Source organism: Bison bison, unplaced genomic scaffold (genome assembly GCF_000754665.1).
Source record: "Bison bison bison isolate TAMUID 2011002044 unplaced genomic scaffold, Bison_UMD1.0 scf7180017864492, whole genome shotgun sequence".
In the NCBI taxonomy this organism is placed as follows: Eukaryota; Metazoa; Chordata; class Mammalia; order Artiodactyla; family Bovidae; genus Bison; species Bison bison.
The window spans coordinates 5,833,566-5,849,762 of record NW_011495051.1 but is presented as its reverse complement, the minus strand read 5'-3'; the positions used below and the strand labels follow the sequence as shown (position 1 = coordinate 5,849,762).

The window sequence follows — 16,197 nt, the reverse complement described above, 5'->3', positions numbered from 1 at the left end:
CCCCCCCCCCGCCAGTCCCTGCTTGTTCGCCGCGTCCGCATCCCCGGTGTCGCGCTCACCATCCTCAGCTTGGTTCAGCCTCTTGTTCCCGCGGCTTCAGCGGCTCCAACTAAGGCTGCGGCGACTCCTTCGGTGGCCGCGGGCTCGCGCTCACGTCGGCGCCATTTTTTCGGCTCCTAGGTCTCGCGAGAACGGGGGCGGGGTACGCGCACTGTGCTCAGCCAGGAGGCGGGGCCTGAGATCCAGGATTCTCCCGAACTGCTATGCCCAGAGGGAGAAGGCAATGGCACCCCACTCCAGTACTCTTGCCTGGAAAATCCCATGGATGGAGGAACCTGGTAGGCTGCAGTCCATGGGGTCTTGAAGAGTCGGACACGACTGAGCGACTTCACTTTCACTTTTCACTTTCATGCATAGGAGAAGGAAATGGCAACCCACTCCAGTGTTCTTGCCTGGAGAATCCCAGGGACTGGGGAGCCTGGTGGGCTGCCGTCTCTGGGGTCGCACAGAGTCGGACACGACTGAAGCGACTTAGCAGCAGCAGCAGCAGCTATGCCCAGAAAATGTGTGCAGAGATCTAGGATTAAAATTTTCCCGGGCCTTTGTGTTCTCCTGTGCAAAATGAGCATCTTCATTTTCTCCCGTCCCGTCACCATATCTCGAAGGAGGATAAACAGCAGTTCTCAAGTTTTGAGAAGGTCATGTTTAGAGGGCTGCGTCTTTGGAGGGAAATTGCCACAGACTTCAACATTTTCAATGCACTTAGTCCGGAAGTTGGAATGGATCTGTTGAGATAGCCAAGGGCGGGAAACAAGTTCACTATCCTTCCTCAGGACACCCGGAACGTGCGTAGCCTAAAGATGGAGCAGTGTGTGTTTTCAGGGGGATAGGTGGAGAGCCCTGGCATGAAATGAGTCACCTATCCAACTTACGTTCCTTGAGTGCCTACTTTGTGCTAGGCTCTGGGGATCCAGAGATGAACAGGACAGGCCAACATTCCTGCTCTCAGGGGGTACTCAAGTTTTAAAATGGGGAAACAGACAATGAATCAACAAATGCGGGAAATGATCTTATGGTTATATTAAGTGCCATAAAGGAAAAAGGGCTTCCCAGGTGGCGCTAGTGGTAAAGAACCCGCCTGTCAATGCTGAGATGTAAGAGACGCTGGTTTGATCCCCTGGCCAGGAAGATCCCCTGGAGGAGGAAATGGCAACCCGCTCCAGTATTCTTGCTGGGGAGAATCCCATGGACAGAGGAGCCTAGCAGGCTACAGTCCATGGGGTTGCAGAGAGTCACTGGTGACTGACTGGCTGAGCACAATAAAGGGGGGAAAAAAGCCCAGAAGGATGTGATGGTCATGGGCCAGGGAAGTTTCTCTGTGAGATGACTTCTGAGCTGTTGCCTGATTGTCAGGAGGGAGTTACCCAATGGAAGTTCAGGAGGCCACATCGCTGTGGGAAGAAAGAATAGCTGGTGCAAGTGGCCTGAGTTGGGGAGGGACAAGCTTATCTTTTTCAAGAAACAGTGAAGTGATCAGCTCACTGCTGGAGCCAGGTGGAGGCAGGGAGTGAAGATCAGAAGGTAGACATGGTTCAAGAAAGGTCATTCAGGGACCTAGTAAACCGTGGAAAGAGAGGTGTGTGGTCTCTATTCTAGCTGATGAATTTTTAGCAGGGGGAGGTACACCATCTGATTGCTGGGTGTCCTTTGGAGGATGCATCATTGTTGGGACAGTAAAGTGGATCTTTGCTGTAAGATCTCTGGAATACATTATTTAAGCATTTGAGAGTTCTAGGCAAGTGTTGGCTTTATATACAATGTATTTCCGTCTATGTACATAAGATGTGCGTGTGAGTGCTTAGTGGCTCAGTCATGTCCAACTCTTTTCGACCCCATGGACTGTAGCCTGCCAGACTCCTCTGACCATGGAATTTTGCAGGCCAGGATGCTGGAGGGGGTTGCCATTTTCTACTCCGTTAATATGTACCTATCTGCTTTTATATGCCAAGAATATCATTGGGAGGAGACATCAACAAACTAGGGTGGAGGGGGAACAGACAGGAATTTTGCAGTGAGAGGGAAGACAGATTTTTCACACTTTTGGGCTGTCTGAATTTTAAAAAACAATTTTCTTTTGATTATCATTAATATGGTTAAAAACTCATTAAAAAATCCTTTTTAGGAAGGGTGGAGGTGTGTGTGTGTGTGCGTGTGTGCGTGTGCAGGGGAGGTTGGTGCAATCTGGGCAAGGGTGGAGTGAGGTCTCAGAAAGGACAGAGAACCAAGAAAGGGAGAGGAGGGGCCCGATTTAAGAAACTTTGTAACAGAGTCAACAGGATGTTGCTGAATGGGCGGGGCTGAGATGATTGAGGTTTGCAGTCTGAAGATGCTATAACCTAGATATGAGATGCTGTCTGCTAGAAGATGTCAAACCTACTCTCCTCTTCATCCCCAGTGAATAGCCCTACTTCCTGAAAACGTGGTGATGGTTATTGCAGTAGGGCCTCAGGGCTATACCCCTTACTGGGAAGAGGGGCAGCCTGCATGGTGAGTTCTAAGGCAGAGAGGAGACAGAAGCCTTCATTCCCCTTCAATACCAGGAAATGCCCAACTGATGGTGTTGTGGCTCACACAGTCCTCCCACAGTCTGTCCCCCAATCTGACTGTTGCTGAGAGACAGGCACAGTGGTAGCCGGGCAGTGGAGGGGCAAAAATCATAGATGGAGGGAACCAGGGACATTCAAGAGATTGTAAAGTGTGAAAGTGAAAGTCACTCAGTCGTGCCTGACTCTTTGCGACCCCATGGACTATAGCCCATCAGCCTCCTCTGTCCATGGGTTTCTCCAGGTAAGAATACTGGAATGGGTTGCCATTCCCTTCTACAAGGGTTCTTCCTGACCCCGGGATCAAACTTGGGTCTCCTGCATTGCAAGCAGATTCTTTACTGTCTGAGCCACCAGGGAACCCCCAGTTCAAGAGACAGGTTAAATGTTTGTGTAATGATAGACTAATAACAGGGCTGTTGAGGCACAATTGCACAATTGGGATTTTTTTTTTTCTCCAGCCACACTCAGCTTTCCAGGTAGATCTGGATCCTGAAGAAGGCTCTTCTGACCAGTTTTTCTTTGATACCTATCTCCCATCCTCCAGGTGGGTAGGTGTCTTCCATCTGGAGTCCTTCCATTACAGCGTAGATCACTCTGTGTAGTATTCACCATCAAGATCTGTTGACCCTTTCATCCTTCTTGGCCCCTCCAGCAACGCCTACACTCTCTCTGCACTCCTGTCCCCTGCTCTAGCCCCAGTCCCTTCTCTGGCTCAGTCCTGACCTCACTTATCTGGTTCCATCTCTCCCAGACGGACTGCTCTTTGTGGAGCTGAGCACAGAGGGGGTGTTCATCCTTAGGCTCAGATCCAAGGATTCACCTGCATGTATGGGGAGGTTTGAAAGGCTCAGACTCCAGCACTGGTTTTGGGACAGCTGGAAGGGGTGGACAGGTAGCCAGGCCGACCCCTCCTTCACCATGACATAAGTGCAGAAAGCCCTCAAATGTCAGAACCGGTCCATACTCCAGGTGAGTGACAGCTAAGGAAAGAGACGTGGGGTGGGGGCAGGGTCCAGGGATGACTCTGAGTCGATTATGGGGGGGACATGTGGGACCTGCCTCCTTCCTCAGGGTCCCAGCTGGGTTTGGTATTGGGGAGGTGTGTAGATTCAAAAGCTGACAGGGCCCACCAGAACATTTTCTGCAGGAGAGCTGGCATGAAGCTTCTGGAAGCCAGCAAGTGAGACAAACTCAAGCTTTGTGAGGGACGGGAGTGTATCCGAGTTCAAGACTTGGCTCTGTGGAATCTTAGGTGAGTGATTAAACCTCCCTGAGCCTCCATTTTTCCATCTGTAAGACGGGGTTGTTTGCTGATCCTACCTAACAGAGTTATGAGAAGGCAGTCCTTGTTGGTACTCAGTAAGTTAATTCATATTTTCACTCAGCAAACATTTATTGCCTCGTTTATGAGAGGAGGGAAGTCAAGCTTGTCAAGGTCCCCCCAAATGTGCTTGGCTCTTTGCCCCTGGGACACAGCTCATATCCTACTCACAAGGCAGCTGTGAGGTAGGTCGTGTTAGCCCTGTTTCACACAGGAGGAAACAGGTGTGACTTGCGGGAGGCCAGGGTCCAGGGCGGGGGGACAGGGGCTCCAGTGGTGACCCCTAGACCCAGGGCCTGGGTTAGGCCGGGCTGGAGGTCACAGAACTGGACCTTCTGGCCAATGTAGCCGAGGGAAACGAGACCCATGTTGCAGGATCCAGGTAGGCAGGTGGGAGGGCAGGGTCCCAGGCCCCTGCCCCACTCAGATCTTCTCCACATAGTTTCCGGGGAAGAGGCCCTCCTGGCCATGCAGCCGGCCTTTCCACCAACCTGACGAATCTGTGGGAGAGGAGAAGATATAATCCCATGCCCAGCTCGCCCCAGAGAAAGCCTTCATGCTGGCTCTGTGTCTGTCTTGTCTCCACTGGCCCGGCATAGGGCAGAGACTGTCTTCTCTAAGACAGAAAGAAGGGATGGAGCTGCACGTGCGTTTGCCTTGCCCCTGGCTCACACTTTCATTTTTCTAGACCATCCACTGGTGCTACTCCCTCATCCTTCTCATATAGGTCCATCCCCATGATCCCCACGGGGGACCCAGGAATAACTCCTAAGATATTCCCCACCCACCTGCAGAGGGTGCTGTTGAAGCTCCTCTAGGTGCAACCTAGGGGCAAAGTAGGAGGTGGCCTGGGCCATCCAGACAAGGCCCATTTCCAACTCATAAGGTAGGTCTGTTAGTGGCCCTAGTGCTTGACAGGTGGGGAAAATGAGGCTGGGGTTTTGGGTGTAATACAGTCAGGCCAGGCTCCCAGGGTTGCTTAGGAGGTGACCTCCAGACCTTGGAGATGTCCTTCTGTTTCTGCCCTGGCACACACACCTTCCATAAGGATCTCGATGACCTCGTTCACATTGAAGCTCAGCTCATCCACGTCTTGGCCGACATACTGATACAGTGCCCGGCACCTGGGGCCATGGATCCGTGGCTGGGGCTTAGGTCGGCCTACACCAGGCACAGGTCGCTGTCCCACGCTGCGCTTCCTCTGCATGCTGTGGGCACATGAGGGCACTCATCACAGCCCCAGATACTCCCCATCCCATTCCTGGGGGCTGTCCTTCCACACCACCTACCCAGCCACGCCCTGGTCAGGCACATTGAGGAATTCTGTGTTGTGCTCCGAGGGGGGCCGTGCCCGTGGGCGTCTGCTGGCCCCCAAGGCTGAGGACGGAGGGCCCCGTGGTGGCCACTGGGAGCCCCCTCCAGATGTGATCTCCATGGGCAAGGGGCCCCTTCTGGCAGAGGGAGGCACCCCATTGCGGTCCAGGCCTGCAGCAAGAGTAAGGATGGGAGCATTTGTCAGGGTGATGCTAGCAGGATTTGAGGAGGACTTAGCTCCAAGTTCCCTGAGGGAAGAGGCAGCTACTCTCAACCCTGTATGATAAGGACTGGCCTGGAGAAAGAGACCCTGGGGTTAGGAAGGCATAGATTGACACTCTGCCAGGGGTAAGATTTTCCCCCACCTACTTCTGTAGGAGGGCTTTTGTGGGTGGGTCTTAGGATGAATAGGAGTTCATATGGAATAGGAGTTTGGGAGACAGGCAGAGCAAACAGCTCAAGCAAAGGCCTGGAGGGAAGACAAAATTTGGTAAATTGGCAAAATAAGATGTAGCTTGCATGACAGGAGTTTAAGATGGCAGGAGAGAAGAGGTCAGTGGTTAGCTGGGGTCAGAATCTGAAGGGTTTTTGAATACCAAACTATGCTTAGCCTTTATTCTATGGGAGATGGGGACTATAGAGAGTTCTGGACAAAAAAGAAGAGAGTGGTCCACTGTTTGTAAGATCCCGTTGACAGGAGGTCTGTCTTAGGCAAGGAAGACATTTAGTGGCGGGTGTCTCTTCACCTCTGGGGGGCCCAGGAGCTGCCCGGGTAGCAGTCTGGCCTGGCCTTCTAGATTTTCCCTGGGCCATCCCCTTCCGTGTAGGCTCTGAAAGGGAAAGGAGAAAAGATATAGGGATTTGAGTGGTGGCCACACTAGATTCTTGGCCCCACCCCCAAGTCCGGTTTACTCCGGGCCCCGCCCCCTAACTCACTGGCTCTCTCATCAGGACAGAGCCCCTTAATTACTGGAATACTGATTGAGGGAGTGAAAGTCGCTCAGTCGTCTCCGACTCTTTGCGACCCCGTAGACTATACAGTCCATGGAATTCTCCAGGGCAGAATACTGGAGTGGGTAGCCTTTCCCTTCTCCAGGGGATCTTCCAGACACAGGGATCGAACCCAGGTCTCCCTCATTGCAGGCGGATTCTTTACCAGCTGAGCTATCTGGGAAGCCCCAATAATTGGCTCCGCCTCCCCAGGACCCACCCCTCGTTGGCTTTTGGGACCGCCCTCTCCAAAGATCTTCCCATTCAGCAACTGACACACGTGTCTACTCTATGGCCACGCCCCTCCATAGTTCTCGCTCACTTATTGGTCACCTCTCTAGCCCTGCCCTCTTCGTGGCCTCGTCCATTACCCACTTTTGACCTCCCTCACTGGCTCCGCCCCACGGTTTTGATTGGTCCCTGTCTCTGATCCCACCCCCTACAGGGCCAGCCTCTTGTGCGCCAATCTCCTGGTTCTGCGCAGACTCACTGGAGCTTTTGGGCAGTCCGTCACCCACGCTGACTGTGAGGGCCTTGCCGCTAGCCTTGAGCACCGCCACGTCGCCGGAACCACGCGAGAAAGTGACGCTTCGGGTGCCACCTCCGCCCCAGCCCTCCTTCTTCACCCGGAACTGTAGTCTGTGAGGAGAGGAGGAAGCTGTGGTTGTCCCCACCCGCCAAGCAGGGGTCACCTCCTCATCCCATCCTTGCGGACCCGGGCTGAGATGGGAGGGGACAAGGCAAGGGCGCATTTCGGTCAGTCTGGGAAGCGGGAGAGGGGGCGCTGTGCCAAGCCAAGCCAGAGGATGGTACGGAGGTGGGGGTCGTACGTGTCGCTGAAGGTGAGGGCCAGGGGCCTCCGCACCGCCTCCTCGAAGCGCTTGCACAGGAGGCTGACGAACTCAGTCTTGAAGATGCTTTCCAAGAAACTGTCGGCCGCATCTTCTTGGAGGATGAAGAAGTCATCCTGCCGCGTGCTGGGGGAGGGGCGGGAGGAAAAGCAGGTGAGAGTGACAGGTGAGGCTGGCAGAAGGGCTGATATTTGAGATGCAACAGGGGAGGGGCAAATGAGGGGTGACACAGATGGGGGCAAACGGGAGAGGTGGCAAGGAGCTAGAAAAGGTGGTAATAGAGAAGAGTCAGGGGAGGGGACCGGTGCTGTTGGCAAATGACCATGAATTTGAGGGCAAGTGAAGGTGACAGATAGGACCAAGAGAAAGTTGCAGGTATAGAAGGTAACATGTCCAGGGTGACAGATGGGGTGACAGGAGGGCAGCTGATGATGAAGGGTGCTAGTAGGGGGCCTCACCTGAGAGAAACTCCCCGGAGCGCCTGGATCTCCAGCTTCTTCTTCAGGACTTCACGCACCTGGCCCTTCTCAGGCCCCTTCTTCACCTTCTCCCGCCCGATCACATACACACACTTGGGTGTCAGGATCAAGTCCCTCTTGATGGGCTATGAGGATACAAGACCAGAGAGGCTGGTGCCAGGAGCCCGGGGCATGGGAAGCCTGGCCTCAGGGCATCAGCCCAGGCAGAGGGGTAGTGTCGGCAGGTCAGATGAAGGACAGGTCAGGGGAGGGTCCCTCTACATGAAGGTATATGAGTGGCTACTTTTTATAAGAAACAGGAAGTTAAATAAGGTTATGCTGGCTAGAAAGGAGTGTGGGGAATGAACAGGTACAGGATAGGTGAAGGTATGTTTGCTGGACATGAGTGTAAAGGCCTGATGAGAGTTTACCTGTACACAGATATATCCATGCTAGGTGAAGGTATGTTTAATTGAGAGGCCTGTCTAGACTGCGTGAGAGGATACTTAATGGATAGTTGTGTCTTGGATAAGTGAAGGTGGTCCTATGGTCAGAGCTGAACAAGGTAAACTTGCAGTTCTGGACAGATGTGTCTGACCTGGTGAGGATATATCTGATGGACAAGTGTGTCTGGGCTGTATATAAGGATATATCTGATACAGCCATATCTACATTAGTTGAGCCTATGTCCATGGGCAGATGTGTTTGGGCAAGGTGCAGGAGTACCTCTGGTGGGGCATGGGCAGGGTCCCAGATATGGCCGCCTGCTAGTACCTCACCTTGAAGCGTCGGTCATACTTGTTGACTGAGTCAGCAAAGTCCACGCGCTCTCTCTTGCCTAGGAACTGACGCAGCTCCGGCCGCTCCTCCAGCCCCAGGTAGTCCCCAACAAAGTTCCTATTGATGCTGTTGCGTCTCCGCTCCTTCTTGTTCAGCAGGATGTTGGAAGCTGTGGGGGCACAGGGTCAGGGGGGCAGAGGTCATGGTTTGGCTCCCCCAAGCTAATCCGTCCTCAGCCCCAGCTTCCCACCTGCAGCCTCTCACCTTCCTCCCGCATCTCCTCATACTTCCGGACTGCCACATGGCGCCGCCAGGCCTTCTGAATGGTGCGGGCAAAGCCATCGAACTTGCGCTCTCTCATCTCCTCTAGTAGGAAGAGCTGGAGAAGGAGGGCTGGTGGGTCCTGGAATCTACCCAGGGGGCACAGTTTCCAGTTTCCTCTGTGTTTCCACCCCACCCATGTGCTTTTGCTGACAGGCACCTGCATACATGCTTTTACGTTATGGACAAAAAATTTTGTCTTTTTCCAAATGACCAGACCCAGGAATCCCTCCCAATATGTAGCATAATTTCTGCATTAAATTACAACTGTAGATTTGCTTGCTGGGTTTAAATCCCAGCTCTGTCACTTACCACCTATGTGGTCTTGCCAGAAATGTTACAACATCATGACTTTTCACCCTTATTAAGCTATGGCCTACCATCCGTGGGAGGTCCATATCCATTTCAGAGATGTTAGAAATGTGAACCAATGTGCATCTTGGAAAACCAATAAAAGTACTGTAAATATGAAAATTGGACAGACAGGCCTGTTGAAGTGACTAGTGACCATGTGGTTGTACAGGATACAACCTGCACACCCATCCATGGCAGCCCCTGAAAGGAAGCCCTGATAGAAAAGCAGAGAAAATTTGAATTTTAAGAGTCTCCACCCAGACAGGATATAGAGAATAAATTATTAGAGCAAGTCACCTGGAATAATAACCAGCAACTATATCAGGGAAGGAACCTATGGGATAAAATATTACAAATCTACAGTAATAAAATTAAAAGATGCTTGCTCCTTGAAGGAAAGCTATGACAAATCTAGACAGCGTATTAAAAAGCAGAGACATCACTTTGCCAACAAAGGCCCGTATAGTCACAGCTATGGTTTTTCCCATAGTCATGTATGGATGTGGGAGTTGGACCATAAAGAAGGCTGAGCGTTGGAGAATTGATGCTTTCAAATTGTGGTGCTGGAGAAGACTCTTGAGGATCCCTTGGACAGTAAAGAGATCAAGCCAGTCAATCCTAAAGGAAATGAACCCTGAATATTCATTGGAAGGACTGATACTGAAGCTGAACCTCCAGTACTCTGGCCACCTGCTGCGAAATGTCATTGGAAAAGACCCTGATGCTGAGAAAGATTGAAGGCAAAAGGAGAAGGTGGCAGCAGAGGATGAGATGGTTAGATAGCATCACTGCCTTAATGCACGTGAATTTGAGCAAATTCTGGGAGATAGTGGAGGACAAGGGAGCCTGGCATGCTGTAGTCCGTGCGGTTGCGAACAGTAAGACACTGAACAACAATAACAGTAATTAAAAAAATGGAGTGTTGATCAAAGAATAGAACAACCTTGGACCACAACAGATAGTTGGAAAACACTGTAGTTCAAATGGAAATTTAGTGACAAAAAGGACAGTATGGTCAATCAGTGACGATGGGAAAATAATTGAAAATAAACTTGGGCTTTATTTAGAAAAAAATAATTAGCACTTCAGCCAGAGGGTTTTCTCAAATACACAAACATCACATCACTGCTGAAAGCCTGCCATTTTGATGACACTGATGGCTAATGTCTCCTAGAAACCCCAGACTTCCCTGGCAGGACTAAAAGAATTCTGCCGGTACTTGGTTCAAGCTCACTTTAAAAATACATAATATCAAAAAAAAAAAAAAAAATACATAATATCTTGGAGGGCTTGTAGATCTGTGAGTATTGAACACTGGAGTATCTCCTGCCATGTCAGTAAACAAGGATTTCAGTCATCAGTGATTCTGGCCGTCCAAATGTAAATACCTGAGCCCTAAGGGCACTCAGGAAGGAGAATACCTGTGTGACCTGAGAGTCATCAGGCTGTAGCCATTCCCTACAGTGGGCACTGAGGGACTCTAGATATGAAAACACTGGATATTGGCCCCAGATAGCTGAGATGCGTATGAAAGGAGTGATTTCGGTGAGCCCAGACTCTGGCATCTTCCCATACATAGAAAAGTGCTAAATTCCTTCACTTGGGGTGTCTGGTTTTCTTTAATTCACAAAATACTTTTGACGTTCAGACTACCTGTTCTTTGTTGCAAACTTCTACGTAAACTGACCCCTCCCCCTAACTCCTTGGAGCAGTTTTCTCAGGGTCACTTGAGATTCTGTCTCCCGGGCTTAAGTCCTAAAAATTCCCACCGAGCAAGACATAACTCTCAACTTTTTGGTTGTGACTATTAAGTCAACAGTGTTCATAACTGATCATAAAAAGTAGGTTTTCTTTCTCACCAGAGGGAAAAAACAACCTGTTGCAGGTTGCAGGCGATTGAGGGGTATTTTGTCGTTGTTCAGTCGCTAAGTCTTGTCTGACGCTTTGTGACCCCATAGACTGCAGCACACCAGGCTCCTCTGTCTTCCACTATCTCCCAGAGAGTGCTCAAATTCATGCCTATCTAAGTATCTCATCCTCTGTTGTCCCCTCTTCCTCCTGCCCTCAATCTTTTCCAGCATCAGGGTCTTTTCCAACATCAGGGTCTTTTCCAATGAGTGGTATTTACATATTCTTTTATTTCTCAGACCAGTACTCTGTGGATCCAGGAGTTTGTGTGCAAATCTTGTGCAAGTAATGCCTGTATAGGGTGTCTGGAGGGCACGTACATGCATTCTGTGGTTTGCTGAGGGAATGGCAGGTCTGAGTAAAGGGAGACCAGCCGTGCAGAACTAGGGGCAGACCAGTCAACCAGGACAAGTGTCTTCCAACCTTGTTATTTCTGCCCAGGAGAGAGGGTTTGGTTTCAGCTGGGGAAATAAAATCTTTCTTTCTCCACAGTATTAAAGGCATCTCTTTCCATGCTGCTAAGGGCAGGGGTGGGTGTGCTTAAGGTGGATGACACATACACCCCAGATCTGAGCTTGACTGCACTGAATATCGTTCTCCCCAAACTTGGGTGCACTTGGCGGGAACTTGTGAATGTGACTTTATGTGGAAAGAGGATCTTTGCAGAGGTAATCAAGATAACATGAGGTTAGACTTAGCAGCAGCAGCAGCAGCAGACTGGAGTAGGGTGAATCCAAAATCCAATCTAACTGGTGTTCTTATAAGAAGGAGAGACTTCCCTGGTGGTCCAGTGGTTAAGAATCCATGGTTCCAATGCAAGGGGTGTGGGTTTGATCCCTGGCCAGGAAACTATGATCCCACATGCTCCATGGTGTGTCAAAAAAAAAGAGGGAAATTTGGACCCAGATACACGGAGAAGAAGGCCATGTGGTGCCAGAGGCAGAGACTATACACCAACAATATAGGTATGATGTATCTGTATACCAAGGAATGGCAAGCATTGCTGACAACCACCAGAATTTAGGGAGAGACAAAGAAAGATTCTTCCCTGGCACCTTCAGAGGGCTCACAGCCCTTGATTTTGGATTTCTAGCTTCCAGAAATGGGCTTCCCAAGTGGCTCAAAGGTAAAGAATCTGCCTGCAATGCAGGAGACTCAGCTTTGATCCCTGGATTGGGAAGATCCCCTGGAGGAGGAAATGGCAACCCACTGCGGTATTCTTGCCTGGAGAATCCCATGGATAGAGGAGCCTGGTGGGCTACAGTCCATGGGGTAGCAAAGAGTTGGACATGACTGAGCATAAGCACAAGCCTCAGAAACGTTGAGAAAATAAATTTTTACTAGGTTAAGCCAGCCAGTTTGTGGTACTCTCTTACAGCATCCCCGGGAAGCTTGGGATAATGGGTCGCCAAATGTATTAAACATTTGAGGCATTTTGAATTCATGATTACAAGAAACAAGACCCAACTCTAAATAAGTGCATCTGTAGTTGAGAAAAGCTCCAACTCCATTAATTAACTTAATTCTTTGATCAATTTTTGAGAAACCACAGTTTAACTGTTTCCATTTTACTAAAATTATTTTCATTAGGAATAGTTTTCTTTTTGTTTTTTTTTCCTGTGCAAATTTTTAGTCTCTGTTTTTTTTCCTTATGAGACTTTCCCACCAGGGGCCTCCCCAGTGGTCCAGTGGTTAAGAGTCTACCTGCCAATGCAGGGGGTGTGGGTTTGATCCCTGGTTGGGGAACTAGGATCCGACATGCTGCAGCGTGGGGCCAAAAATTAAACAAACTAAAGTTTAAAAACTTTCCCACCAAGCTTTTACCTTTATGAGCTTCATTATTTCCAGCTAGTTCACCTTTCCCCCCTCAAAATGTGCAGAGCGCAATTTTGGTCAAAATTTGATTTTACCTCTATTGTCTTAGCCAGTGCTAGCATTCTTTTCATACTGCAGCCATAAAGTTAAAAGACACTTGCTCCTTGGAAGAAAAGCTATGACAAACCTAGACAGCATATTAAAAATCAGAGACATTACTTTGCTGCAAAGGTCCATATAGTCAAGGCTATGGTTCTTCCAGTAGTCATGTATGGATGTGAGAGTTGGACCATAAAGAAGGCTGAGCACCGAAGAATTGATGCTTTTGAATTGTGGTGTTGGAGAAGACTCTTGAGAGTCTCTTGGACTGCAAGGAGATCCAACCAGTCAATCCTAAAGGAAATCAGTCCTGGGTGTTCATTGGAAGGAATGATGTTGAAGCTGAAACTCCAATACTGTGGCCACCTGATGGGAAGACCTGACTCATTGGAAAAGACCCTGATGCTGGGAAAGATTGGAGGCAGGAGGAGAAGGGGACAACAGAGGATGAGATAGTTGGATGGCATCACTGATTTCTATGGACATGAGTCTGAGCAAACTCTGGGAGTTGGTGATGGACAAGGAGGCCTGGTGTGCTGCAGTTCATGGGGTCACAAAGAATCAGACACAGCTGAACTGAACTGAGCATTCTTTTGTCTGTTGTGTGTGTGTGTGTCAATTTTTATCTTTTCCTTTCAGAGTCACATATTCCAACTTGCCAGTAACCAGCAAGATGGATTCTCTTTCTCTCTCTCACCCTCCCGTTTTCCTCTTTTTTCCTACCCCTCCCTCTCTCTTCTCTTTCTTATGTGTTAACACTTAAATTCTTCCAGGTGCAGTTTTAGCCTCAGACAGTTTTGGTTTGTTCTGTTTACTGGAGTGGGTAGCCATTCCCTTCGACCCAGGGATCAAAGCCAGGTCTCACTGCTTTGCAGGCAGATTCCTTACCATCTGAGCCACCAGAGCAGCCCAAGTTTCTATCACTAACAACATCTATCTTGAATGTGATTCTATAACTGTTTTTATTCTTTGGAGCAAAGTACATCCATAGTGAAAAGCTCTAGGAGGTAAAGGCCAACATATCTGGGGGATGAAGAATCTGGACCTTCCAAGAAAGAGACTGTTTTTGTAGCTATGGAATCTCTCTAAAGCCTCCACCCCACTGTGTTACGTTTTTGCTTTGCTGAGAGAACAGTTACTTGTAAGTTACAGTAACATTAAGGGAATCAGGCAGACAATCCCCTGGTTGTATTCATAAAGTCCTTGAGAGGCTATGGAGCAGGTGACGTGATTATGCACATGATGGGCACACAGCTGGGCCTGGCCCACACCCCCAGCACACCTTGCCCCCGTGCTCCAGCTTCTCTGGAACCTAATTCCTTTGGAAGTCAGGTGAACCGGCCCAGTTCACTGAGATGGTCATCTCTCTGTGTACTTTCCAGTCCTCACACCAAAGCAGGTGGCCAGACAGGCCCTTAGGGGCTTCGTCACCTTGGTTTCTTTTTGTTATTCTTGTCACTGTTGCTTTTTTAAAAACTTGCCCCCTCCCAGCTTTATTGAGCTATAACTGACATACAGCACTGTGTAAGTTTAAAGTGTACACATATATGTTGATCTGATACACCTATTATGTTGCAAAATGATTACCACTATAGGTTAGCTAACCCTTCTGTCCTGTCACATAATTACCACATAATTACCATGTCTTTCTTGTGGCAAGACCACTGAAGATCTACTCCCTAAGCAAATTCCCAGTATTTAATGTGCTGTGCATAGTCACTCAGGAGAAGGCAATGGCAACCCACTCCAGTACTCTTGCCTGGAAAATCCCACTGGTGGACGAGCCTGGTAGGCTGCAGTCCATGGGGTCGCTAAGAGTCTAATACGACTGAGCGACTTCACTTTCACTTTTTCACTTTCATGCATTGGAGAAGGAAATGGCAACCCACTCCAGTGTTCTTGCTTGGAGAATCCCAGGGACGGGGGAGCCTGGTGGGCTGCTGTCTCTGGGGTCGCACAGAGTCGGACACGACTGAAGCGACTTAGCAGCAGCAGCAGCTTAGTCATTCAGTCATGTACAACTCTTTGCGATGCCATGGACTATAGCCTGCCAGGCTCCTCTGTCCCTGAGGATTCTCCAGGCAAGAATACTGGAGTGGGTTGCTATGACCTCTTTCAGGGGATCTTCCCAACCCAGGGATCGAACCCAGGTCTCACACTGCAGGCAGATTCTTTACCGTCTGAGCCACCAGGGAAGCCCCCAGTATATAATACAGTACTGCCAGCCTTAATCACCACACTGCCCTGTACATTCGATCCCTAGAACTCGTTGTTGCTTTTGTTCCTGAAAGTAGAGGCAGCATAAAGTTTCAGGTGCGTCCAGCCTTTTGATAAAACGCTAGAAACTGATGACAGTGTGCTGGAAGGATTATTTCTATGTTGGAGGATGTGAAATGAGGTTTGTCTTATAACAAGAAAATTGCCACTTTGGGACTTCCCTGGCAGGCCAGTGGTTAAGACTCTGCACTTCCACTGCAGGGTGCCTGGGTTCGATCCCTGATCAGGGCACTAAGATTCTGCATGCTGTGTGGCATAGCCAAAGAACACATAAAAATAAACTAAGAAAATTGCCACTTTGACCTGAATCTCTGGTCCAGGTACTCATGAATGAAGGAATGAAATAAGAAAAGAGAGAGAAAACAGGACAAGAGGAAGGAAGGCAAAGGAAGGAATGAAGATGATAGAAGGAGATGGAGGAAAGAACAAAGAAAGGAAGGGACAAAAAGACATTCTGGTCCCTTCCAACGGGCTATCACCACAGGTGGATGTGTGTTTCTCCAGCAGCTTCCTGGCCCCAAGGACCCTCTAGCTAATTTTTTTTTTTCCCCGCCATGCCCATTGGTATGAAGGATCCTAGTTCCTCCCCTAGGGATCAAACCTGCACCTGCTGCATTGGAAGCTCAGCATCTTAACCACTGAACCACCAGGGAAGTCCCACTAACTTAGTTTTCCTGAGCACTGTGCCTCAGACTTCCCATTTTGTCTAATTCTTACGTTGATCCTGCAGGGTGACTAGGACTCTCTGCAATTTCCAAATGGAGAAACCGAGGCTTGAGGGTGGCGGGGAGGAAACGTGCCCACGGCCACCCAGGCGCCTGAAGAACAGGACCATGCAAGTGATGCTGGTGTCTGTCTGTCTCTCCCACACACTTACGGACTCAGGATTCTTAACGAAGACCTTGGTGCTCCCCATCTGGTACTGGTCCGGCTCCATGTTGACTGCCCGCAGCAAGTGCTGGACCCCCTGACGCTCGTCCCCGCGCCAATACGGCCACGTCTCGGGGGTCAGAATGGCGTACCTGAGGCCGGGGCGGGGGAGGGTCTGAGCGGCTGGTGGGGCTGCGGGCAGGGTGGGCGGAGCGTCGGGTGGTGGTGGGGCG

The 16,197-nt window shown here is 49.8% G+C and overlaps 2 protein-coding genes across 2 annotated transcripts in view; both read right to left on the bottom strand.

Moving 5' to 3' along the window:
* The window catches only part of ZNF414 (zinc finger protein 414), a 3,894-nt gene extending 3,562 nt beyond the window's left edge, over positions 1 to 332 (bottom strand). Inside the window, exon 1 of the mRNA XM_010828475.1 lies at positions 60 to 332. Coding sequence (XP_010826777.1) covers positions 60 to 62 — 3 coding nt within the window. The 5' untranslated portion in view covers positions 63 to 332. The remainder of the gene's footprint in view (positions 1 to 59) is intronic.
* Positions 333 to 3,952: 3,620 nt separating this feature from the next.
* The window catches only part of MYO1F (myosin IF), a 38,003-nt gene continuing 25,758 nt past the window's right edge, over positions 3,953 to 16,197 (bottom strand). The window contains exons 19-28 of the mRNA XM_010828258.1: positions 15,972 to 16,120; positions 8,585 to 8,699; positions 8,320 to 8,489; positions 7,541 to 7,686; positions 7,062 to 7,208; positions 6,722 to 6,870; positions 5,988 to 6,071; positions 5,217 to 5,412; positions 4,966 to 5,135; positions 3,953 to 4,427 (exon numbers count right to left, since the gene is read on the bottom strand). Coding sequence (XP_010826560.1) covers positions 4,351 to 4,427; positions 4,966 to 5,135; positions 5,217 to 5,412; positions 5,988 to 6,071; positions 6,722 to 6,870; positions 7,062 to 7,208; positions 7,541 to 7,686; positions 8,320 to 8,489; positions 8,585 to 8,699; positions 15,972 to 16,120 — 1,403 coding nt within the window. The 3' untranslated portion in view covers positions 3,953 to 4,350. The remainder of the gene's footprint in view (positions 4,428 to 4,965; positions 5,136 to 5,216; positions 5,413 to 5,987; positions 6,072 to 6,721; positions 6,871 to 7,061; positions 7,209 to 7,540; positions 7,687 to 8,319; positions 8,490 to 8,584; positions 8,700 to 15,971; positions 16,121 to 16,197) is intronic.